We start from the raw sequence: 25,164 nt of genomic DNA, 5'->3' as shown, positions 1-25,164 counted from the left end.
GGCAGCCTGGTTCTGGGATCTAGGGGATTGGATCACTGGTTTGGAGAGAAAGGGCATGATCTTCATCTTTCCAAGTTCAGAGATTAGCCAGAGACATTTTTAATTTTGAGAAACACTGAAGAACAAATATTCTTAACCAAGGTGTATATTAGAAAAGAAGACCTGGAGAATTAATATAAAATGGCATATTAATAAAGCTAAGGGGGAAAATAATACAATCACGCCCATAGATGCAGAAAAGACATTTGAACAAATATTAATATCCATGCGTGTTTTTAAAAACTAATCAATACAATTAAAATTGACCAGGGGTGCCTCGCTGGCTCAGTTGGTATAGCATGCAAGTCTTGATCTCAGGGTTGTAAATTTGAGCCACACATTGGGTGTAGAGATTACTTAAAAATAAAAATCTTCAAAAAAAAAAATTGACCTAAACCTGAAAGTCAACATCTGAATGGGGCTAGAGGTTCTCTCAACTAAAGACAGGACTAAGACAGGCATTCCCATATTCCTACTACTCTTTAACAAGGTTGGAAGGTATCAATCAGTGCAGCCAGACAAGAGAATGCACCTAGAAGCAATGAGAAGTGGAAAGGGTGAAGCAAATTATCTCTGTTTAAGAAGGTGATAAGATTGTATATCTGAAAGCCCTGAAAGAATTTATAGGAAAACTACTATAAACAATAAGAGAATTTAGTGAAGTAGCAGGATATAATATGAATATTCAAAAATTAACATCCTTTATGCAAAAAAAAAACTAGATAAAAAATATCATGTAAAAATATTCAAGAGGGCAAAAAATAAAATGTAATGAAAGCCCTAGGTATAAGACAAGATATGTCCTAAAACTTAATTAAGAAGAATTATAAAATACTCTTGGAAGACACAAGAGTTGACTTGAACAAATGGGGAGATATTCAGTGTTTTGGGGTAGGAAGAACCAACATCACAAAGACATTAATCCTAAATTAATCCCAATAAAAATATCATCAGTATTTCTCTGGATCCAGATAAATGGATTATAAAGTTTATTTGGAAGAATAGTCAAGAAATCCCTGAAAAAGAAAAGCAACAAAGGAAGTGTTGTCCTACCAACATATTAAAACATATGACAAAATCTCTATAATTTATAAAGTGTAGTATTGACACATGAATAGAAAGGCAGACCAAGGGGACAGAATAGAAAATCCAGAAATTCATCTAAATGCATGTGGAAAGACATCAAGTCAGACTAGGGGGAAATGGACTCTTTAATAACTAGTTTGAGAGCCATATGGAGAATGATAAAATTGTATTATTTCCTCACACCATACATCTGGATAAAGTCCAAATGACTCAGAGATTTAAATGTAAAAAAATAAAACCATATAAGTACTAAAAAGAAACCATGAGCCAATTGCTCTAAAATCTAGGAATTAGGAAACCTTTCCCAATGATGACTCAAAATTTAGAAGCAATAAGAGAATGACTGACAAATTTAACAGCATAAAAATGTTTATTTGGGAGCGCCTGGGTGGCTCAGTTGGTTAAGCGACTGCCTTCGGCTCAGGTCATGATCCTGGAGTCCCGGGATCGAGTCCCACGTCGGGCTCCCTGCTCAGCAGGGAGTCTGCTTCTCTCTCTGACCCTCCCCCCTCTCATGCTCTCTCTCTCTATCTCATTCTCTCTCTCAAATAAATAAAAATAAAATCTTTAAAAAAATGTTTATTTGGCAAAATAAAAACATGAGCAAAGTGAAAAGAGAAATGACAAACCAGAAAATGTTTGTAACTTATATAACAAATAAAAGCTTACTATTCCTACATTATATATCCATGATAAATGAAGAACTTCAAAAATAGAGAAGTAAAAACTCAGCCACTTTATAGGAAAAAGGACCAAGAAATATGGACAGTTCAGAGAACACATACAACTAGTCCTTACGTATATGAAAAAATGATCAGTCTAGCTCAATAAAAGGAATGCAAATTAAAACTCTACCAAGATTATGTATGTCACTCATCAGATTGATAACCGTCTAAGTTTATTGCCATGCATGGCTGGCAAAGCTGTGGGGAATCAGGCTTGTGTATATTGTCAGTGGGTATACAAAATGTTTCAAAGGCTATGGAGGAGAATTTAATAGTATCTAACAAATTACATATGCATTTACACTCTGACTCAGCAATACCACTTCTAGGAATGTATCCCAGAGATATACCAGTAAAAATAAGAAAGATACATACATGAGTTTTTTGTTACAGCTCCATTTATAACAGTGAAAGACAGAAAATAACCTAAATCCATCAGTAGGAGCCTAGTTAAATAAACCATGGTAGATCCACATAATGGAATACTATGTAACTCCAAAAAATGAGAAATCTATATACTGCAATGGAATGGTCTCACCAATGGAGAAAAGTGTATATAATACCCCACTATTTATTTATTTTATTTTATTTTATTTTTTTAAAGATTTTATTTATTTATTTGACAGAGAGAGACACAGCGAGAGAGGGAACACAAGCAGGGGGAGTGGGAGAGGGAGAAGTAGGCTTCCCGCTGAGCCGGGAGCCCGATGCGGGGCTCGATCCCAGGACCCTGGGACCATGACCTGTGCCGAAGGCAGACGCTTAACGACTGAGCCACCCAGGCGCCCCCCCACTATTTATTTTAAAAGAGGAGATACAAATGTATTTTCATAGTTACTTACACATATATAAACATAGATGCATGTATGTATATACATATGTGCACATATATTTTTTAATGGAACAATAAACAAGAAAACAAAAAAAGATTACTTTAGGCAGAGTGAAAGAACAGGGATGGAGACAGAGACAGGCTTATGAATATGCTTTATTTTGCATATTTGACTTTGACACCATGTAAATGCTTTATATCATTATAAAACAAGATTAGATTTTTAAAAATAAGCTCTAAAAATTTGAAAGCAAATGAAACAAATAAACATAGTTGTGTATCAAGTTCATGACATAATAACGTAGGTGAATTCTTTCAAGGGACTTGAAAACACAGAACCATAAACAATAAATAAATCAAAAACCTGTGTTCCATAACCACATTGCTAGAAACAATATTGGCACTGTTATTCTCAAACTATATAGATGGATAGAGCAAATAGTATTATGTTAATGTCATTAGGAACCAAGGTTTTCAGCAAACGAAAAAAGAGATGCAAATTTTTTAAATCAAAGATGTACTGCTGAATATGAATTGGAAATATCAATGAACTCATGACATATTTTCTCTGAAAGAAACAAAAAGGATATCCTGGCCCTGTCCACAGAAAAGACCAACCTCAATGAGCACTCCAGAGCAGGATCGTGGACTTTCAGTGTGCATATTAAGACATCCTCATTAAAATGAATCAGCAACCCTTGGAAAATGTCTGATTTCAGGACAGGGGCAGGAATTGTACAAAATGAGCCAGGAGCATCTTGTCATAACAAGAAGGAAGAATTTACTAAAGACTATCATGACGTTGTGCCAGGGGGACCCCAGAACCAACCTGAAGTGGTCTCACTGGTTAAAGGTGGGACAATTAGAGCAGCAAAAGTAATGACAACTACAATGGATTAAAACATAATGTGTTTAAATCCTGTGTTCATAATGACACTGAGGAGAAAAAAACCTTTTTAGTCATCTTCTCTACTACTTTTGAATAAAGAATTGCATCAGAGGTGCCTGGGTGGTGCAGTTGGTTAAGTGTCCAACTCTTGGTTTCGGCTCAGGTCATGATCCAGGGTCATGAGATTGAGCCCTGTGTCTGGCTCTGTGCTCAGTTCAGGGTTTGCTTAAGACTCTCTCTCCTGCTCGTTCTCATTCTCTCTCTCTCTTCTCAGATAAATAAATAGATCTTCTTTTAAAAATTGCTTTGGGGCGCCTGGCTGGCTCAGTTAAGTGTCTGCCTTCGGCACAGGTCATGATCCCAGGGTCCTGGGATTGAACCCCACATCGGGCTCCCTGCTCAGCGGGAAGCCTGCTTCTCCCTCTCCCACTCCCCCCGCTTGTGTTCCCTCTCTCGCTGTGCCTCTCTCTGTCAAATAAATAAATAAAATCTTTAAAAATTAAAAATTAAAAATTGCATCAGGAAGCTTTTTAGAGAAACAGTCACTTAGGCCCCAAACCCAGAAATTCTTGTTTCTACAACATCAGAGGGGGGCAGGCAGACCCTGTCTACATTTCCAGACCCTTTCCTCAGTGGTTTTCCAGACTGTAGATCAAGTGCTATAATCCAGCTCCAGGTGCTATCAGTTGAATGTCACATAGTACAGCCTTCTTCACAGAATCCCATTGGAGAAACCCCAATACCCACACAGCTGAGCCTTAATTAAAAAAAAATACTTCCCCTTGGCAATGCTTTGTGTCTTGCCTACCTCATACACTCACTAAAACCACTGATTTAAGTACTGAGAGAAATTGGGTAATAACCTGTAGCAAATTGGGCTAGGGGCATGAATATTAATAAAGTTAGAAGTAATTAAATAAAAGCCATATGTAACAAGCCCACACCTGATGTCATATTCAATGGTGAAAACAATGAAAAGCTGAAAGCTCTTCCTCTAAGATCAGGAACAAAGTAAGCATGTCCACTCTCACCACTGTTATTCCACATAGTAGTGGAAGTCCGAGCCATAGCAATTAAGCAAGAAAAAGAACAAAATGAAAAGGCGACCTACAAAATGGGAGAAAATATTTGCAAATCATATCTGATAAGGAGCTAATATCCAAAAAATGTAAAAAAAAAAAAAAAAAAACCTCACAACTCAATAGGAACAAAACAATCTGATTTTTTTTTAAAGGGCAGAGGAACTGAATAGACATTTTTCTAGAGGAAACCTACAAATGGCCAACAGATGCATGAAAAAGTTCTCAACATCAGTAATCATCAGAGAAACACAGATCAAAAACACAGTGAGGCATCACCTCACATGTTAGAATGTTATCCAAAAGACAAGAGACAACAAGTGTTGGCCAGGATGTGGAGAAAAGGGAAGCCTGTGCACTGTTGGTGGGAATGTGAATTGGTGCAGCCACTATGAACAACAGTTTGGAGGTTCCCCAAAAAGTTCAAAATAGAACTTCCATATGGTCCAACGACCTCACTTCTGATTATTTATCCAAAGGAAATGAAACCATTATCTTCAAGAGATAGCTACACCCCCATGTTCATTGCAGCATGATTTACAATAGCCAAGATAGGGAAACAACATGTTGTCGATGGATGCATGGACAAAGAGGATGTGGTGTGTGTGTGTGTGTGTGTGTGCGCGCGCGCGTGTGCAATGAAATATTATTCAGCTATGAGAAAGGAAATCCTGCCATTTGTGACCACCTAGATGAACCTGGAGGGCATTATGCTAAGAGAGACAAGCTGGACAGACAAAGACAAATACTACATGGCATCACTTATATGTAGAATCTATAAAAGAATAAAATAAAATTAAGTCAAATTCATAGAAACAGACAGAAGGAAAGTGATTGCTGTGGGCTGCTGGGGGAAGAGAGGTCAGCACATTCTTCCACCTGCAAGAGGAAGAAGGCCTGAGGATCTAATAAAACATGGTGACTGTAATTGATAACACTGTATTGTATAATCGAAATTAGCTGAGAGTAGAACTTAAATATTCTCATTCCCCCCAAAAAAAGATAAATACCTGGTATGATGGGTGTGTTATTTAACTAGATGGGAGGAACCCTTTCACAATGTATACATATATCAAATAACCATGATGAACACTTAAAAATCTTACAATTTTATGTCAATTTTATCTCAAAAAAGCTGAAATGTTAAAAAAAAAAAAAAGTAATGACTCCCATGCTGGTGCCATCATTGTGGAAATATGGCTTTGAGACCATGAGAAATATCAGTTACACTCCAGCTAGCTAATGGATTTTCTTTCTCCAGTCTTGGCAAGTTCCACAGGGTTCGCATAGGTGGATGTAGACCGTGTCTGCTTCTCCTCCTTTCCCATTTCAATAATAAGGTAAACATGTGAAAAGGGTTTTAAAACTGCAAAGTGTCCTATAAGTGTCGGTCATAAGAAGTTCCTGTTTCTGAGGTCCCAAAACAACATCTCTTTTCCTGAATTCCTGTGTCTTCCAAAGCCAATTCCCCCAAAACCTGCATGGACAAATTAGAAGCCAAAAAAAAAGTCAGAAAGGCAGAGGCCCAGCGGACCCCATTAACAAGGGAAGGTGCTGCCCAGGAAAGCTGGGTCTACCAGATATAACAAACATGATGTTCACAGTGGATGGCCAGGGCATGTGTGTGCAACCCCCTGAGTAACCAGTCTGCCTTTCCCCCGACCCCCACCCCAGGAAGATCAGGCCAGGCACTAGGAGAGACCTGCAGGTCTTCCCCGGGCTCCCAGTGCCCCCTTCCTAGATCTATTCGCTGCAGTGCCTGGTAATGACACCTGCTCTGTCTGCCTCACAGTGAGTCCGAGCAAGTGGTGGACATGGCCTTCCTGGGCACCCGGGCCGGCCTCCTCAGAAGCACCTTGTTTGTGGGCTCCGAGAAGGTCTCCGACAAGTGAGTCATGTTGTGCCCCCCGGGAGAGGGCTCCCTGCATGGTGTTCCCGTGGCATGTGGACGGGCAGAATCTCAGAGGCCAGGAGTGCACGGAGGGTGGAAGTATTGTGGTTTGCAGACTGGGAGAGTCAGAAAAGTAACCCTTCCACCAGGTTTAGATGCATCCTGGAGGTGTCCCCGAGAGAGGAGGGATAGTGGCCCAGTCAGGCAAGAGAGTGGCTGGGACACTAACGTTGGAAGGGTTAATCACTTCCACAAAAGGAAACCCAGAAGTTGTTTTCCCCCTTGGGACCAGTCTGTATGTGACAAGCTAAATCATTTGACTGTGTCCCCTCCTTTGTTGACAATTTACACATCCCCTAAGCCAGCAATTCTCAACTGGGGATGTCCCCACCCAAGGGACATTTGTCAATGTGTGCAGACATTTTTAGTTGTCACCGCTAGGGGATGGGGGCTTGCTACTGGCATCTAGTGAGCAGAGGCCAGGGATGGTATTAAACACCCTCACAAACATTGCCTGGCCCAAAATGTCAATAGTGCTGAAGCTGAGAGACCCTGCTCCCAGCAAAGCCTGGATTCTGGGAGACCCGCTTGCCAGGGTATCCTCCCCACTGAGTACTGCAGCAAAGGGAGGATGGAAGCCAGAGAAGGGGGCTGGGTGGGGTTGGTAGAGCAGAGCCACCTGTGGCTCACAAATCAGGAGACCCAAATAGGCAGAGGCCAGCAGGCACTTGGAGGAGAATGGCCGGGGGGGCACCCCACAGTCCTTGCCTCCCACCTGCTCACTGCTTCTCTCACTGAATCCAAGCACACTCAGCCATCTATGAGCTTCTTCCAGGATTCTGACAGATCCACGCTTGCTGGAAAGCTGAGGCTTTCTAGGAGAACAAATCAAGTTGCTTTTCTCTCTCCCCACCTCCCCTCACTCCCAGAAAGGTGAGCAGAGAACCCTCCACCTCGCTAACCCTTTCCATGGTCCAGTTAGAGACACAGCAAATGACTCAATGGACCAAATCTAGTGGGTAAACTGTAGATTCACCCAAAGGCCTTGAACAGTGTTAGGAACTGACCTCCCCACATTCATAACCCCTCCGGCTGGCCCCCCACTCGTACCTCCTCATCCCCTTAAACTTCCACCCCCACTCAGAAAATCGCATACCCATGTCATTGTCTCGCCAAAGTTGGACAGGGTGAACCACACCTGGCAGTATGAAGGGGGTAAAGCATCCTTAGCAGTCCCCTGCATCCTCTCTGAAAGGCTTCTAAGAATGGAAGAAGGAAATCTCAATACAGAGAGACCCTCCTGGGTTATGAAGGCAGCCACCATGAATGGCCGCACAGGCGCCGCACAACTCCAGAGGGCTCCCTTCACCTAGACCATGACATGACTGGAGAGCTCAGGAACTGTGCAACAAGGCAGGTATCTTCTGGGTATGTAAGCCAACCAACCACTCTTAAAATCAAACTTCAACTATCCACCTTGTGGGTTATCCACAGTGTCTTTTTTTAACCCACAAACCAGATTCTCCCTGCCTCCCACTCTGCTTCTGGACCAACACTCCCTTCTGCTGGCTGCTGTGTGTTCAGGGAATGCAAAACCATAATTAGCAAGGTAAAGCTGCTCAAGAAAAAGATAACTCATAATGCATTTTAAACCCTAGAGGCAATGACTTTGAAGTAACCGTTTTGGAGGAATTTATGCCCTTCTATTAGTGCAGTGATAGAATTCACTATGTAATTTCCCCATCCAGACATGCCAGTTAGCCAGACAAAAGAAATTAGGGTATATCCAAAAGAAATAAACCCTGCAGGCAAAGGAGTTTTATTTAACAACAACAACAACAAAAAAAGTCTCCTTACACAATACAGGCTCTCTACCTCTTCAAGCTACTAATGTGTCATCAGATGCAACAGCATTTGATTCTGGAAAAGGCAGGAATTTCTGGGGAACACTGTCCGGGGTAAAATCAGTCTAGGGGCTAATATTTTCTACCTGCAACCCTACCAAAGCAGAGATGAATCTCTCTTCTTGGTCCAGCCAAGATGACCTTGTGTGAAAAAAAGAGAAAGGGATAAACATGTTCCCAGATCTTGGCAGGGGGGGTACCAAATCTTTCTCTTTGCAGAAAGTTCCTGACTCCTGAGGATGAGGCCAGTGTGTTCACCATGGACCGCTTCCCTCTGTGGTACCGCCAGGCCGCCGAGCAGCCTGCTGGCAGCTTTGTCTTCAATCTCCGATCAGCAGAGGGACCAGGTAATCCGTACCCTTGTGCTCCTGGGGCCGCGCTGGGGCCAGAGCTGCCTCCTCCTGCAGCTCTTGCTGGAAAACAGGAGCAGGTACAGAACAGAATGTCGACGCCTCTGGGTTCCCTTCCAACCTTCCCTCCTGACACACATTAGCACCTTGAGAAAGCTCGCTTCATGCCTTTCCATGCTATTGATCTCTACCCTGAATATAGGACAGATCATTTTATCCCCTAGCCAGCAGCCAAAGTTAAAAATCCAGCATGGCACAAAGGAAAGAGATTCGACCCAGAAGTCAAGAAGAGCTGGATTCTAGCCCAAATTCCAAATAGGAGCATATTGGAAGAGTTGATCTTTAAGATTCTTCTGTTTCTAAACATCTGAGTGTCTTTGAAAATTTCTTAAACTCCCCCAGATGAAAGTAACAGACTTTATTCCATCGGGGGACTACTGTACTTATCAGGTTCACTGCCCCCACTGCACTTCTTCCCAAAGAAAGAAGCTTGGTCTCCACTCCCTTAGGGTCTCCCAGGAACTGCAACATTGAGCTCCCCGTCTGCTCCTCAGGAACTCCCAGTAATAATGGGGCACCTCCTGGCTGGCAGGCCACGGTGTGGGGTGGGGGGGCTCAAGCAGTAAGGAAGCAGGGCAGCCAAGATTGGCCCTATGGACCAAGCCACCAAATCCCTACTAGTCCAAGGCCCAGGAAGGGTTTCAGAGCTGCCGGCACCCAACTCCCAACCCCCAGCCCCCACTCTGAAAAATAGCCCCCAAAAAGAAAAATTTAGTGACTTTAACAGAGCACCAGGAAAACTGCAAAATGTTTAGAACAGAAAAGGACTTTGGAGGTTGCATAGCTTCACCCTCTTAATTTACACATCAAGAGACTATGGCCCAGAGAGGTTGAGGGACACATCCAGCGCCCCAAGAGTTTGCAGCAGAGCAGGTCCTCCACAAGGTCACCTCTGGGGGAAACTGACCCCAGCACAGTGGAGCAAGAGGGCCTAGGAATATTTGTGTCCAGGTCAGAGTGAACAGAGATGGGCGAAGAAGGAGAAGAAGAGGGAGAGGAGAAGGAGAAGGAAGAGGGGGGAAGAGAGGAAGGAGGGGGAAAGAGAGAAGGAGGAGAAGGAGGGGAATGGGGCAAATGGAGAACCCCAGCCTGGAGTCTACCTGGAATGGAGAGTTCTATTTTCCCTTCGAGATGCCCTTCCACCAAAACCCTCCAGCTTCCACTTCCACCAAAACCCTCCTCCAGCTTCCTGATGGGGAAGGTGCCCTGAGCTGACAGCTGGGGAGATCCAAGCTCCCAGGGGCTTCTCCTGGGGCTGCATGCAGCAAGGAGGAGGTCCCCTCTGTGCCCTCTTGACATCTTCTTCACCCTGTGCCTAAGCCCACCTCTCCATCCTATGCCTGTTCCCCCCCACTGAATGCATCGCTAATATGTTTTACAAAACGTTCCAGAGCCTATAACTCATTTAATCTGCACAGCCCTGTAAGTGTTGTTATTACTTCTCTTCTTACACAGGAAAAATCTGAGGCTCTGAGAGGTTCTGTGACTTGCCCAGGATCACACAGCTAGGGAGCCATAGAGCCAGGCCAAACCCAAGTTCTGCCCACCAAAGCCTTACACCTTAAGTGTAAGGCAGGAAGGGGAAGAGGAAGTGAGTGCTGTTATTCCCAGTGAAAGCCCACAAGGGAGGCTCACAAAGCCAAGGTGATGGTCTCCTCCCCACATTGCCCCCCAGAGCCAGAAAGAGGCAGCTCTTTCTTCGTGTCACCTTCTAGAGCAGCATCAAGGGCTCCCCCAGGAGGGGCTCCCACCCACAGGGTCCTGGGGAGGTTCTCTGGGGTGAAGCCCTGGCCCCTGCCCCCAGCCCAGGAGGAGGGCTCCCTCCTACCTGCATTGTCACTGGGCCCCTGCCTGAAGGCTGCCGGGGTTGCTTTTTGTGGCGGTGAGGTAGGAGGGCGGTGGGTGGGGAACTAAGCCGCAAGGAGAAGAGAGGGAAGCTGGCAACCCAAAAGGGGGGACGGTTGAGTAGGGAGGCAGGAGCTTGCTCTCTTTTCACACCCTCGCCTGCTGCTTTAGCTCCTGCCTGTGCCTGGAGAAACGTGGGCACCTCTGCACACTCTCATTCTCTCCCAAGGAAGAAAACAACAACAGCTTCGTTTTCATGGGGGGCGGGTACCCCGAAGAGGCCGAGGAGCCGCCTTCAGGGTGAATGGAGGCTTCCCTCTGCCTCTCTGGGCTGACTCTGTTGCCCTTTGCCTGGGGCCTGGCGGGCTGAATTCTGCCCACACGGAACTGTCTTTTGCATTCAGTGCCTGAGAAATCCGCCAGCACAGAGCAGAGTCTCGCCAATGCCCAGGTGCCTCAGGCCTATTCCTCCTGCTTCCAGGTGTTTCTAGAAGCGGCGGGAGGAAGCTGACTTCTGTGTTTATTGTGGTTTTATCATGGCAAATTCCTAGAAGCAAGGACAATGCTACATATTAAGTTTCTAGAATCAGAGTAATTTTGGATCTCTGTGAGATATTGGATTATAGCAAGGTGTGATGGATGATCTTCGCAAAATAGATACGAGAAAGCATAATTTAAGTTCCATGACAATAGATGATCTCCACGTAAGCTTCTCATGACGTGTTTCAAGCGACATTTGATATAAAGACCTTCTCACAAGACAGCACTTGATTAAAATTTTGCCCCTTTCTTGGGAATTTTAGTGATGGAACTTGGCCTGTAGACAAGAATGCTTTGAAAAGGGGCACCTGGGTGGCTCAGTTGGTTGAGCGTCTGCCTTCGGCTCAGGTCATGATCCCAGGGTCCTGGGATCAAGCCCCATGTCAGGCTCCCTGCTCTGCGGGGAGCCTGCTTCTCCCTCTCCGTCCCTTACCCCCCAACTTGTGCCCCCCCCTTGCTCTCTCTCTCGAATAAATAAATAAAAATAAAATCTTTTAAAAAAGAATGCTTCGAAAAGTTAAGCCATGTCCCTGGACTGACAAAGATTGAAAAGCCCAGGGTCATGCACTAGCCCATACCACCGCCGAGCCAGAAAGCTCTGTTTTCATGTCGAGCCGACATGGCCACCTAAATTCTGCACCCATGGTGACCTGATTATCCTAAAAGAGAGAGGCAGAGCAGCTCAAAGCAAGCCCCTTGCCCTTCAAGAGCCGGGCAGAGTGTCCCAGAAGTACAGTCACTGTCTGTAAGCCAGTGAAAGGGTGGCTTGATAATGGGGTGGTGGCGGCAGGCTGGCCCCCAACGGCCAGGATTTATGGGGTACCTCGGATGTGCCAGGCACCCGCCAGCCTTCTGTGCCTGGCGCAGCCCTCGCCAGGCCTCCAGAGGGGCTGTGTCACCCTGACTCATGTGACTGATGAAGGACAGCCCAGGATCAGCCACCACGAGTTCTGGAATGCAGCCTGTCCTTCTGCTAGAAAGAATCATTTGACGCAACCCAAGTCTTCTGGGTGGAACCCGCGCTGAGAGGACAGGTCACAGCAGGGTCCCTGAGCTCAAGGGAGGCAACAGCCAGCAGACAGTTGCTGCCCAGAGACAGCGGGAACTCACAGTGTCCTAGTGACGTAGACAACACTGCATTGTCCAGGCCGCCGGGGGCCCTGGTGTATTTATCTGGCAGGGTCAGATCTGCGTGGGGAGGTGGCAGTCCCCGACATGTGGGAGGTGCTCTGCAAAAACCAGTGGGTGAAAGTGACAGAGCCACCACAGCTTTCCCCAACACCACCCCCCCACCTCACTTATTCAAGGATTGCCCTCTCCTGGGATTCATAGTGTGCTCTCAGCCTCCCCACCCACCACCCAACCACTGGCTCTTTCCCGGGCGCTGAGAAAGTGACTTGGCAATTTTTGTTTCCCCAGAAAGTCCAGGCCAGCCCATGGTAGTGACAGCCAGCACAGCTGTGGCCGTGACCGTGGACAAGAAGACAGCCATTGCTGCAGGTAGGAGCTGCCCTCTGCACCATGGCGGTCGGGGTGTTGTGAGTCGAGGTCAGGAACAAGGCACACAGTAATAGCAGGAGGACCCTGCCCGTGGTCCGCGAGGGCCACAATCCTCCGGCCAGAGGTTTTCCCAGCTGAACGGAGGGACTGAGGGAAAAAGGAGTCTTCCCAAGCCATTTTGTTTATAAAACCTGAGATCCAAAAGAATTTATGAAGTCAAATGAAGCTCAGACAGGTTAAGACCCAGCTTCCTACCCCGTGTTGCCATTGACCTCAAAGGGGATAAGAGCACCCAGTGACCCTCCCCAGCTGCCCGGACGTGGTGGTTTCTCGGTACCTAAAAGAGTCCTTTGCACCTGGGCCTCCTTGCCTGAGTGTGATCAGGCCTGGGTGGTGAAACCCTCCTTATCCTGGCTTCAGTTCCCATGTCTCAGCCCCAGCTCGGTTCTGCACAGCTGTGCAGACCAGTGGGCGCTCAAGCATCAGCCATCACGGGTCCTGTCCTGCTTCCCCAGGGACCCCAGAGAAAGGACTCCGCAGCCAGAAGGGCGGGGCGGGGCGCAGTCAGGGCTGGGTGAGCCTTGGCCCCCCAGGCTGGGTTCAGGGCAAAGGAGGCGGGAGGAGCAGGCTGGGGTCTGGCTGAGATCGGCCGACCCTGACTTCCCGCCAAAGGCAACACGCGCCCCGCCGGTGGCCTTCAGGATGCACCGCTCTAGCATTTGGAAGGGACTCGTGCCATCTCAGCAGCATTTTTAAACTTGGACCACAGTTGCTAACCCCAGACCCATTGCTAGGCCAAAACTGGACCCAAACTTGTTTCCCTCGAGCCTGTTCGGCGGTCCCAGCTGAGTGTGTCCCTGTCCTGCTCCCTCCGTGGCATGGACCCTCTCAGCCCCTGCATACCCGAGAGTCTAGGAACAGAGGGGACACCGGGTCAGGCTGCTGGATGCGCTCTCCTGCACTCTCCAATTACTTGATATCATTTTTAACTCAGAGCTGAATTAGAGCCTCCAGGGGTTGCCATAGAAACCGTGTCCTGGTGCCTCTGGTTTAACTCACTGCAGACAATGGCTCTGAGGCTCCGGGGTGTGTGGATATGATGTGAAAAGAGTGAGGCACTAGAGACCTTACGCTTCAAGTTTTGGGGGGGGTCTCCTTTTGTAATTTCCCCTCCCTGGACTATGGCTCAGCCTCCTTGACCCTGGGCCAGAGGGGCTCAAAGCAGGGAGGCGACCGGTGTGCTGTCCCGACAGTTTCATCCCTTGGAAACCGGGGGCACTGTATGCATAGGGGCTCCCGGACTGGGCAAGCACTGGTGGCTGATGGGTGGGCCACATGGGTGATGGTGTTTGCCCTGAGCAAGAGGAGAAGGTAGAAGAAGGGCACTAGGCCCAACTACTGGGGCCAGCTACGTGCCAGATGTGTGTGTCACGCCACGGGGTCCTACGGAAGGGCAGCTGAATGGGGAGGGATCCTTTTAATCTCTAAGCAGGTGATTTACCAAGAGGTGATGCAGAATTTCTAGGAATCTAACCTTTTGATCAGGATCCATTTTCAACTCCCTATGCCCTCCAGACCTAGTTGGGGAGTATTGCCCAGCATAATGATGGTGGCACCATAATCTGCAAGCGTGTTCCTCTAGCACATGCCGTGCAATACCCTTGTGCCCCCGTCCAGAGGCCTTTGGCGGTGAGCCTGCTGTCTGGAGCCGCGAGCGCTCCTCTCCTCAGGGCCCTGCCTCTGTGCGGATGGGTCTGTACGTATACACGCCGAACAGTGGCGCGTACGACACACCTACGCATTACCCTGTGCCGGGCTGCTGAGGGACCTTGGCCTCTGCTTCTGCAGCGGGGCTTGGGGAAGACTGTCTCTCAGGTCCGCTCTGCCTGTTAAAGCAGCACCCCACATTTATCACCACCTCTAAAAGGCAAGCAGCCCAGCTCTGCTGGGAGTACCGCTGAACTCCAGGAAAGGGACCTGGAGGGCTCACTTCTGCCTAGGGCTTGCTCCGGCCTCATTGGGATATCAGCCAAAGGAAAGCTCCTAGGAAGGAGATAATTCCATCCTGGTCTCTGAAGACTAATGAACCATAGAGGCCAGGCCCAGTCAGCCAGAGGCCAGTCCAGGCCTGGAGGTGAGTCACTCCGGCTTGAGGGGGACAAACAACCCCCAAGACCTTGTTCTCTGGCTCATCTCCTCTCCTGGTCTCCCCAGCCCCAGCCCTCCAGTTCATAATTCTGAGTCCCCACCTGCTGAGCCCTGGAAGGATCATATTTGTAAGTGCAGAGGGTCATCTGCCTGTCCCTACAGTCAGTTTGAGGGTGCAAGAGGAATATAAGTTAAGCAGAGTTCCTCCTTCATGTTAGCAACACCCCCAATCTCAGCAAGTCTCATGAAACGTAATGAGCAGCTCCTAGGGAGTCCTCCCGCCACCTCCCCTTACACAGCGGGGTCCTCTGGGCAAATGCACACCTTCCTACCACATTGGCTCCTCTGCCCTTGACTGCCAGGGTGGACTGGCTCAAGCCAGGGCAGATGTGCACACAGCGGGCACTGAGCAGTGATGGTCTCCTGCTCACCTTCAGTCCCCAGTGCTGCACAGTGAAAGCAGCCTGAGGCTCACGAATTCATACCGTCAGCCCAGCCCCCGGGTAACCTGCTGCACTCAGCTACAGACCCCGTTCTGATCCAGCTCAGCCCTCGACACCTGTCCCGGCGCTGCCCCCAGGCGAGGCCTCAGGCAGGAGTTTCCCATCTCTCTGATGGAGCTCTGGACATTGGGGTGAGGTCCTGCAGCACTTTTTGTAGTTGCCTGGGCAGGGAAGGAGGCAGGAAGCCCCTCTCCCAGAGCCCACATGCCCTCCCCACCCAAGGAAACCAAGAGGTACATAGGAAAATACAGTCTTTATTGTTCTTCTGAAACAACAAACCAGAAATATAATTTTGCCTTTAAAAATCTTCTGTCTCAGGCTGAAGATACCACCACTGACAATACCCACCCCTCCCCTCCTTTTCCTTTAGCAAATTCCTAGATCTGGTATCAGCTGGAAAGCCAAAAGAAGGAAGACTATGCCCCAGCCCCAGGGAGGCATGTTCCGCAGTCCACCAAGCAGCCTGCACTGAGGCCCTCGCTGTTCAAAGGCATTCCCTGCCCCCCAACCCCCCTCACCTACCACGGTCCTCTACGAGGTGGAAGGATCAAGGGGTGCAAGGCAAGATAGGCCTGCCCTGTCCTGCCCTGTCCCTCCTCAGAGCCTTGGCCTCCGTGTTCTGGAAGCCTCTTCCCAGGCCACCAGCAAGACCCCGTCTTAGAGCCAGAAACCAGCCTGATACCTCCTGACTCTCCATAAGCCATGGGAAAACGGTGTCCAGCAGAGGGAGACCTAGTACTCATCTGAGATCAGACTCACGGGGCGGGGGCCAACCTACAAAAGGGGACTCGTGACCCCCAAGCCCCCGCACAGCCGTCTCCTCACCTGCCACCCCTTTGGTGTAGGCTACAGGTAACAAACAGGACCCCTGGCCCACGCTCTGGTTTGGAGCCCAGTCCAGGTGCAATTAAACACTCCAGGAAGCCAGACTGAGCACACAAAACCCTGGGAAGGAAGCCCAGCCCTGAAGCCTCTGGGCAGACCGTGCAGCCCTCTCCCCACCCCGGGCGCCTGCTTGGGGTCTGCTCAGGCAGTGAGCTTCCGCGAGGGCCGTCTGCGTTCCCAAGATGCCACCAATCGTGACCCAGTCCCCACCCCGAGGTCCCAGGCCTGGAGCTGCTGAAGATGGAGGGGTGAGGGGTACAGAGCAATGGTTCTTGGGCTGCAGGCTATAGGAGTGGAATTGGTGGGGGTCCCCACGGGGCCTGGCAGTGATGATGTCCTTAGACGGCGCTGAAGAAATGCCCAGTGGTATGTGCCTGGGCTCTCGGGAGGCTGCCATCCACACATGCTGCAGCTTCAAGGCCTCTGGGCCGGTGTCCCTGGAAAACCCAGCAGGAGAGGTGTGAGAGGGTTACCATGGTGACAGGCAGTCTCATCCAGCAGCACCACTCTGGCCCACTTCAGAGGATCTCAAAGGAATCCTTGTGTTATCGGTGTGGGCTTCTCCCCTCTGTTGACTTGAGAAGGTTGCAGTAAGCAAGCAAAAGGGTCTGTGGCCTGAGAGCCAGAGACCCACAGGGGGGAAACAGGTCTCCACTCCCTGAGTTCTCATGACCTCTGTCTCCATGTGATTCTGTGTGCGTGAGAGACAGACCGACAGACAGAGATTTCCAGGCGATGTAATTGCGCTGGTGATGCTGAGTGTGTGTGAGAGGAATGGGTGAAGCCCGTAGCAGTGTGGCTGGTGTGTGGCCTGTAGCAGGCAGAGGGACATGGTGGCTTCAGCAGGGGGAGTGTGTCCTGTGTTTCTAAGTGCTGGGTCCAGATGCCATGGTTGCTGTGATTGTACATTAGTGCTAGCGGCTCAAAGCTGGACCTAACTTGGACCCTGAAGGGCAGCTGAAAGTATCTTCCTGGCTTAGAAGGGGGTCACGGAAACTGGCCACTGGCCCCCATATCCCTCTTCCCCACACCTACATGCAGATGAGGTGCTATGAGCAGGAGGTAGGGAGAGTGACCCAGGGCAGGAAGGACAGTAGAGGAACACTGAGTCCAGAAGCCTGCACTTGCACACATAGCCTTCCTTCCCCATGGCCAGAAGCTTAGGGAGACCCCCCAGCTGTCCCAGAAACTCGGTGGCCCCGAGAGGGGCAGGAGCAGGAGCCTCTAGCGCAAGGGCGGCTTCCGCAGAGACTTGGAAGTTCATGGAGACAGCCGCACTGGGGCTTGTTTGCTGGAGGGCTGGGGGCACGCGTGCAAGAGGGGACTGCGCTGGAGGGAAGGGCCAGCCCTTACTGAAGCCATCCCCCGCATGCTGTCCCGGCCCTTCCTACCTAGGCCAAGTGGGGCTGGGCCCTCAGGCCACAGAAGAGATCTGCTTCTGGTCTTCGTGCTCACCCTCCGGGTCCCCCATGAGGGGCTGCCGCTTCTTGAGCTCCCGGTGGTACTTGGCCATGAGGGAGGCATAGATGCAGCCGTAGGCAGCTGCCACCACCATCATGATGCAGACAATGCCACAGACAACCCCCGCGATGATCACCGTGCCGATGGCCCGCCTCACGCTCACCGGCCGATACCGCTGCTTCTGGGGGCAGGCTGTGCTGGGCTCTGGCTCAGGCTCCGCCCCTGGCTTGGGCTTAGCGGGTTCAGGGCTGGCCTTTGTGCAGGGTGGCCCAGGAATATCCAGCCCAGCTGAGCTATTCTCGTCCTCCAACTGGGAGCAGTAGTTGAACATCTCCATGGGGACCACACGCATGTCCTTCCCCCTCAGCTCCTTGGGTAGGGTGCAGGCCAGCTGGTCCAGGCGCCCCCCTGCATCCAGGGGACAAAGAAAGCAGGGGCTGACCAGGCATCCAGAACCTGGACTCCTTCTCCCCATCCCCAGGTCCCCAAAATGGAAGGCCCAGGAATGCAGTCGGTCCTGGATTCACATCAGTAGGAGAGGAAGGGAGACGAACAACTAGCATTTATGAAGCCAAGGACCATGATAGGTGAGGTACATATATCATGTCATTTCACCTGCACAGAAGCCATACAAAATGGATATTGCCATTATTCCCATTTTAGAGAAGCACACAACCATTTCAGTCAAGTCTGCTCTGTCCAGAGTCAAACTGACTCGCAGCAGTTTGGCACTGCTAACATGTGCTGGTGCTCAGGGAAGACTCAGCAATGCAAACAGAGTCCTGCACGGGCCACCGTTCTGCTCCTCTCCTTGCCCCTGAATCTGCCTGCTCCCCGCCCATCTGTAAACCCAGGACACTCCTCCACTATATCTTATCCCTCCAGAGTTCCTCCGTCTCACAGAAAAGACAAGTCAAAAGCCACTGCCACAGCCACCACTTTTCCATGTGGAAACTTTTGGTTGTCCAAGATTACCTCTTTGGAGTGGGGAGAAAAAATTGGGTGAGAACGTTTGCCTTTTCCTCTTTAAGAGCAATCCAGCAGCCCACCAGCACCCCGACCACGGCTTCTCTGAGTGCAGTGGCATCTTGGGAGGGAACCCTGAGACCCGTGAGGGCAAAGGAGAGGGGGCCAGGACTAATGAGGGGGTGTGGGCAGCAATAGGTGCACAGGCTCATCATGACGATGGTGAGGCTGGACCATGGTGAGGTCATGAGAGGATATAGATGCAGAACACGGGTGGGGTGAGAGAGAAGGTAGCTCGGGAGAATCCCCTAGGAAGTCAGAGTCAGACTTTGTCCCTCTGTCAGGTTCCAGTGAGATCTGGACGCGAGCAAGAAATCCCTTCCCAAATGGCTCCTGCCGACAGGCTCCTGCCATCCCCTCCCTGCCAGTCCCTCTCCCAGAGCAGCTGCTGCACATCTCCTTATACAATAGATACGCTTTGCCTGGGATGCTGATGAAAACATCCCAGGAATTTTTTTTAAGAAGTGCAAGGTTGAAAACAACTGTACTATTGAAAAGTCCCAAAAATAGACATTCCCACTCCATGCCCTTTTGTGCTGAGAATTTAGTTCCTGATAACTATGTGAAAGGACAAGGACGTTGCCTAGGGATAACACATGGGGCTGAGACCCTTGGCCTCTAGTCCCCCCGTGCCACTGACTGCCTGGGGGCCCTGTGGCAAGTCTTACATCCAGCGCAGTGTGTCCAAGGGCCACCTTTGTACAGGCAGGAGCCAGGTGTTGAGATGGTGGCGACCTCATCTTCCTGCTCAAAGACCTGAGGTTGAATCCTGGCCATGTCATCTCATGCAAATTATTTAATTTATTTAATTGCATATGAGTCTTGGTTTTCTTGGCCATAAAATAAGAATGGCTGACTCGGTTAACTGCTATAAGGATTAAAATAGATAATGTACATGAAAAGATATTTATAAACTGGAAACTATATAAGTATTAATTGTTATTTCCTGACTCACAAGAATGGGAGAAAGTATCATAGTGACTAACATTTTATGGCACTTTACAGTTTGTAAAAATTTTTTTAATTTTTTTAAAGATTTTATTTATTTATTTGAGAGAGAGAGAGAGAGAAAGAGAGAGAGAGGGAGAATGAGCACAAGCAGGGGGAGTGGCAGGCAGAGGGAGAAGCAGGCTTCCTGCCGAGCAGGGAGCTGGAAGCAGGGCTTGATCCCAGGACCCCGGGATCATGACCTGAACCAAAAGCAGACGCTTAACCGACTGAGCCACCCAGGCTCCCCTGTAAAATTGTTTAATTAACTAACACAGGAGAATATCATGCAAATAATTGAGATTGTGGCTGGATATGAAACAAAAAGAGCAAGACTGATGAAAAGGATTGGCGTTCTTTTCACATTGATTCACTCATTCAGCAAGTACTCATGGAGCATCTACTTTGTGCTGGGCACCAAAGTCTGTCTTATTAAGTCTGTTTAATATTATGACTACTAGTAGCAAATGAACAAATAAGTGAATAGGTTTTATGGAGGACTTGCTTTATGCTAAGTACTTTTCAAGACACTTTACATGCTGATGCTCAGTCAGTTAAGCCTCTTGCCTTCAGCTCAGGTCATGATCCCGGGGTCTTGGGATCAAGTCACGCATCGGGCTCCTTGCTCAGCAGGGAGCCTGCTTCTTCCTCTACCCGCTGCTCCCCCTGCTTGTGCTCTCTCTCTCTCTGACAAAAAAATAAAATCTTTTTTAAAAAGACACTTTACATGCATTACTATTTAGTCCTCACAATGATTCTATCAGATAGCTGTTATTTGACCCATTTTACAGATGAGGACACTGTCACAGAGAGGGTTCTCAGGATCACACAGCTAGTAAGTGACAGAGCCACAAATCAAACCCGGATCTGGCACTTTTAACTACTACACTCACTTCTTTGCCCTCCTTTTCATTACATTTAATCATCTTATAGATCATTCTAGAACTTTCCCCAAAAGAGGGAAGGGAAAGAGTAAAACTAAAGCCATTTGGCTTCTTATTAAAAGCTTTGGATATAAAACTTCTTGGGAGAGTTGAGATCATCATCAAAATGAAAATTTGGTTTTATCTGCGGATTTAAATTATATTCCACCCTCCTGAAACTGTGGATATTTAAGAAATTGCTGTATTATTCAGACGAGCAAGGGTGGTTTTTCTTCCTCCTACCATGCCAGGGAAGCCCAGAGGCATACCTGGTGGGATGTAGAGAAAAATTATTAAGTTGCCTCACAATACCTACAGAAGTGAGATCAAGTTACAGTGAGTCAGTCTGAAAGAAAAAGAAGAGGAAGAAGGCTGGGAGCTGGGAGGGGCACACAGAGAAGAACATGGAGCAGTGGGGAGGTGGGGGGTGGGGAGCAGCACCAGCCTCTCTGCCCTGCCGATGGTTTGGAGCCCAGGCTGAGACTCTTCTAGCCCAGAGCTAGTGGAGAGGTAGGGCCACCCCCTTCTCCCTGGACCTCGGCCCTGAGTCAGCGCCCAGCCTCCAGGAAATATGTTGGGCCAGGGGTGATTGTCTTGATTCCTTACATCCAGGCAGGACTAGCTGTTCTCACCTCGGTAGGAAAACCACTCCATCCAGTGCTTGAAATCACGCAGGTTACAGTCACACTCCCAGGGGTTGTCCCCAACCTGCAGCAGCTGCAGGCTTGCGAGGGGTTCAAACGTCAGCCGGTCCAGGTTCTGCAGACGGTTGGAGCGAAGTGACAGGGAGCGCAGCGCTGGGAGTCCATCAAAAAGGCCAGGGGGCAACTGGGCCAGCCCGTTGATGGACAGGTCCAGGTGGCGGAGCAGGGGCGAGTGCTGCAGCAGGTCCCTGTCCAGGGTCCTGATGCTGTTATTGCGCAGCTGCAGCTCCGTAAGATTCGTCAGGTCCCCGAAAAGGGACCGGGGCAGCTGGTCCAGGAAGTTGTTGGATAAGTCCAGCCGTTGCAGGCTGGACAGATTGGCGAATGCCCAGCTTGGCAGGGCACTCAGCTTATTGTTCAAGAGTAAGAGGGTTCGGGTGGCAGCGGGCAAGTCGGGGGGCACCATGGTGAGGCCTAGGCCACTACAATCCACCTCCAGGCTGCGGCTGTCACACTTACAGGAGAAGGGGCAGGCAGGGAGGGCCTCCACAGCATACAGCATGATCCAGCAGGTGATCCCTGGAGGGGAGGGGGACAGACAGGCGGAAAGAAAGCCACAGGCGGGGAAGGGGGGTTACCACCTCCTGCTTCAATTCCCGCCTTTCTAATTTGTAACATAATGGCCTCTTGACTTTATCTGCTTTGGCCTAAGCCACAATCAATGCACAAACCTTTACGGACCACATAAAAAGATAATTAACCAACCCGAAGCACGTCTATATTACTGGACATCACATGGTGTCCGCAGGGCTCTTGCCTCACAGCACATCTGGCAAAGAAACCACTTTAGTGGAGTACGATCCTGGAGAATGGCAGGCCTGAGTGCAGAGGACGAGCAGTGCTGTTCCACAAGGAGGCCCCAGCTCATGGGGCCTCCCCTGGTTGATCTCCTTGGGAGCTCAGGCCCCACTGCTACCATAGATGTTGACAAAACAAAGGATGTAAGGATGTCAAAGAAACCTGCTCCCTTGTTCCTCTCCCAATGTCACAGAGAAAGATTCTCTTTCCAAAAGAAAATAGCCACATTGCTGCTTCCTTCCCCTCCGCACCCCCCACCCCCAACTTGGAGCTGCCCTAGGCTAAGATACACCATGGAAGAGGGAGAGCACAAAGGGGTGCTCCCACCCCTGCCCCCTGCAACCTCCCATGTGCTGTCAGATCCAAGAGGGGGGCCAGTAACAGCATGAAGACCAGGAGTCCATCTAGGGTCCCACTCCAGAGACCACAGTAGAAATGATGAGGATAAGATGCACAAATCCACCTCCATGCTGAAGAACATTTGGGCACAAGCCACTGCAAATCATAGGTTCTAGGAGAAGTTTCATATTTATTCTCACTCTAAAACCAACCATGCGCTTAGGTTGGGCTCCTGTTCCTAAGGGCTGCAGGGTAGATTTCTGCAGGATGAGCCCATTAACAGCATTCCTTTTGTGGTCCCATGTTTTGCCCAGGACCCCTCTGAGTAAGCAGCCTCAGAGTCTAGCCTGGGGAAGGGCTGGAGGGTCCTCAGAGAATAATTACAACAGAGCAGCTCATTCCATGGTTCAGCAGCCCTTTCTCAGAGGGACTGCCAAACTCCCCTCAAGTGTCTTCCTGAGTCTCATAGATGTTTGCTCACTGTGGAAGAGAAAATGGGTAAGCTCAAAATAGTTCAACTTCACCAAGTCAGCACCCGGCCTGGCAAATTACTGGCTCCATCTTGGATGTGGGATTCATGCAGATCTGACAGCACAGGGGAGGTTGTAAGAGCAGGGTGGGAGTGCCCTTTTGTGCTCTGTCTCTTCCACACGTGGCATATCTTAGCCTAGTATAGCTCCAAGCTAGGGGTAGGGGTGCAGAGGGGAAGGAAGCAGCAGTGTGGTCATTTTCTTTTGGAAAGAGAGGCACAGAGGAAAGACCCTAGCCAGGGAAGTGATGGAGAATCAGACCCAGTTCATGGCCCAGGTGACCGCACTCAGAAAGGCAGCCACCCCGACTTGAGCACCTGAATGGGATGGTCTTGAGTCTGTGTCTGGCAGATGTCTGGTTGTCTGGTGTCCCCAAGAACAGAGCTTGAAGGAACAGTGTGGGACTGTTCTCGCCCCACACTTGTGGGGTCAGTGACAGCTGAGAGGCGGACTGCAAGGTTGACACCTGAGCCTCCTCATTCTCAAGAGGAACGAGCACAGTCATGGCCATGGAAGCCAACCAGTGACCCTTCCTGGCCACATGGGGTCACCTGCTGCTACCTCTCACCCTCTTACCCCTCTGAACCCTTCTGCTGCCGGGTCAGCCTGCCCTACCCTACCCCGCACCATGCCATTTGAAAATCAACATCCTTCAGACCTCACTTTCCCCAGAAAAGAAGTCAATCCATCCAGCTTCCCTCACAAAAGGATCATAACCAGAAGCCATTATTCCCCTCACCCCTGAAAATTCAGGGTGACATAAAAGCTCTGGTGACAAGAAAACACAATCCTGCATTGCAAGGTGTTGAGTGATTCTAGAATGAGTTTGAAACGGGATCTGAGTGGCTCAGGGATCAGCCGCTCTCACATGGTGAATAATTCAGGCTGCTCGTGTCCTGCAGCTGTGTCACCGGGCCAAGTGTACGAGGGGAGAAGTCAGGCAGAATAATGTCCCTCAGGACCATTTCCTACCTATTACCATGTAGCCTTGCGCAAGCCAGTCCTCACTGACCTGGGCCCTTTCCCTCTACTGAAGAGAATTCTCATGGCTTCTTTCAGCCTGACAACTTACAAGGCTTTCTTATGGGAAATGGAGACCTCAATTTCCCCATATGCAAGAGGAAGGCTGGGACCCAACCCCTGTGGTCCTTCCAACACCGCAATCCAAGAGCTCTCTAGTTCCCTCCATTTCAGAGCTAGGAAGACTGAGACAGAAGTCTCCAGGTTCACCCAGCATTGAAAGACAAGAGGGAGACTTGCCATTAGAGCGGCAGGACTCCCACAAGCCAGACCGCCGGGGATGGGGGTGGACTTCCTGGGCGCAGGAACAGACCCACCTGGAGACACAGAACCACCGTCATGGCCTCCAGCTCCTGACTCAACCACTAAAGCTCTCAACGGCAACTCTTTCTTTGGCTGCCACAGATGCCAGTACCACAGGCAAGACTGTAGAGGGTAACCCCTGGCTTCCCGGGCCTTGGGCATCCCAGAAAGATCAGAGCTTCCTGCAGCCTGGCGTGCATCACTTCGTGCCAAGCTAGCCCCTGCCACCGGCCCCCGCCCCACTGTACTCACAGGAGATCTGCCTCCACTGCAGGGCAAGCCTGGACCTCTGCTCGGGGCCACTGCCCCGGGCCAGCATGGTGAATGCCACAGCTCTTACGGCCCTGCACCTCTGGGGAGAGGGGAGCCCCTCGGTGTGTGCTGCCTGTCAGTCCTGAGAGAGAGAGAGAGAAGGAGAGCTGAGCAGCACTCGAGGCCCCGTTCCAGCCCAGGGGTTAGGGAGAGGGCCCGGTGTCTCTTTACACTCCTTGTCATTCCCTCTCCTGTTCTTCTCAGGTATGATTCCCGGGGTGGGGGAAGGAGAAGAACGAGGGGCAGAGAAGCCAGGACACCTTCCCCCTCCCGGGGTGACTGGGGTGGCAAGGAGGGCAGGCTCCGGCCTGTGGCCCAGTGCTGAGTTCTGCCTGCAGGACGCAGAAGTCACCAGCGGTGGCCTCCCTAGTGTCCCTCCCCTGCCTCTCCTGTTGCCTCTGGCATGTTGATCTCTAAAATGCTTTGGGGCCACCTGGCCTCCTTTGTGAGCTTTCCCCCATATCACAGGTGAGGACACTGAGGGA

At 49.8% G+C, this 25,164-nt stretch overlaps 2 protein-coding genes across 2 annotated transcripts in view; one reads left to right on the top strand and one right to left on the bottom strand.

Moving 5' to 3' along the window:
- Window positions 1-25,164, top strand: part of CACNA2D4 (calcium voltage-gated channel auxiliary subunit alpha2delta 4) — a 124,127-nt gene that overhangs the window by 66,871 nt on the left and 32,092 nt on the right. The window contains exons 24-26 of the mRNA XM_021690413.1: window positions 6,443-6,538; window positions 8,665-8,792; window positions 12,660-12,740. Coding sequence (XP_021546088.1) covers window positions 6,443-6,538; window positions 8,665-8,792; window positions 12,660-12,740 — 305 coding nt within the window. The remainder of the gene's footprint in view (window positions 1-6,442; window positions 6,539-8,664; window positions 8,793-12,659; window positions 12,741-25,164) is intronic.
- Window positions 17,691-24,686, bottom strand: LRTM2 (leucine rich repeats and transmembrane domains 2). Its single transcript, XM_021690576.1, has 3 exons — window positions 24,620-24,686; window positions 21,306-21,896; window positions 17,691-18,145 (listed from the first exon to the last, which is right to left on the bottom strand). The coding sequence occupies exons 1-3, from the start codon at window positions 24,684-24,686 to the stop codon at window positions 17,691-17,693; spliced, it is 1,113 nt and encodes a 370-aa protein (XP_021546251.1).

The sequence above is a fragment of the Neomonachus schauinslandi genome, chromosome 5 (genome assembly GCF_002201575.2).
Source record: "Neomonachus schauinslandi chromosome 5, ASM220157v2, whole genome shotgun sequence".
In the NCBI taxonomy this organism is placed as follows: domain Eukaryota; kingdom Metazoa; phylum Chordata; class Mammalia; order Carnivora; family Phocidae; genus Neomonachus; species Neomonachus schauinslandi.
Note: the sequence above shows the minus strand (reverse complement) of the source record. Positions and strands in the feature narration are given on the sequence as shown.

Bases quoted from the DNA above. Each gene is read 5' to 3' on its own strand.
- LRTM2 (XM_021690576.1), bottom strand. From the start codon at position 24,686: ATGCTGGCCCGGGGCAGTGGCCCCGAGCAGAGGTCCAGGCTTGCCCTG. The intron at 21,897-24,619 runs GTGAGTACAGTG...CCTCCCCTCCAG, and splicing joins GCAGTGGAGGCAGATCTCCT to GGATCACCTGCTGGATCATG. The intron at 18,146-21,305 runs GTGAGAACAGCT...CCCTGGATGCAG, and splicing joins GGAGTGGTTTTCCTACCGAG to GGGGGCGCCTGGACCAGCTG.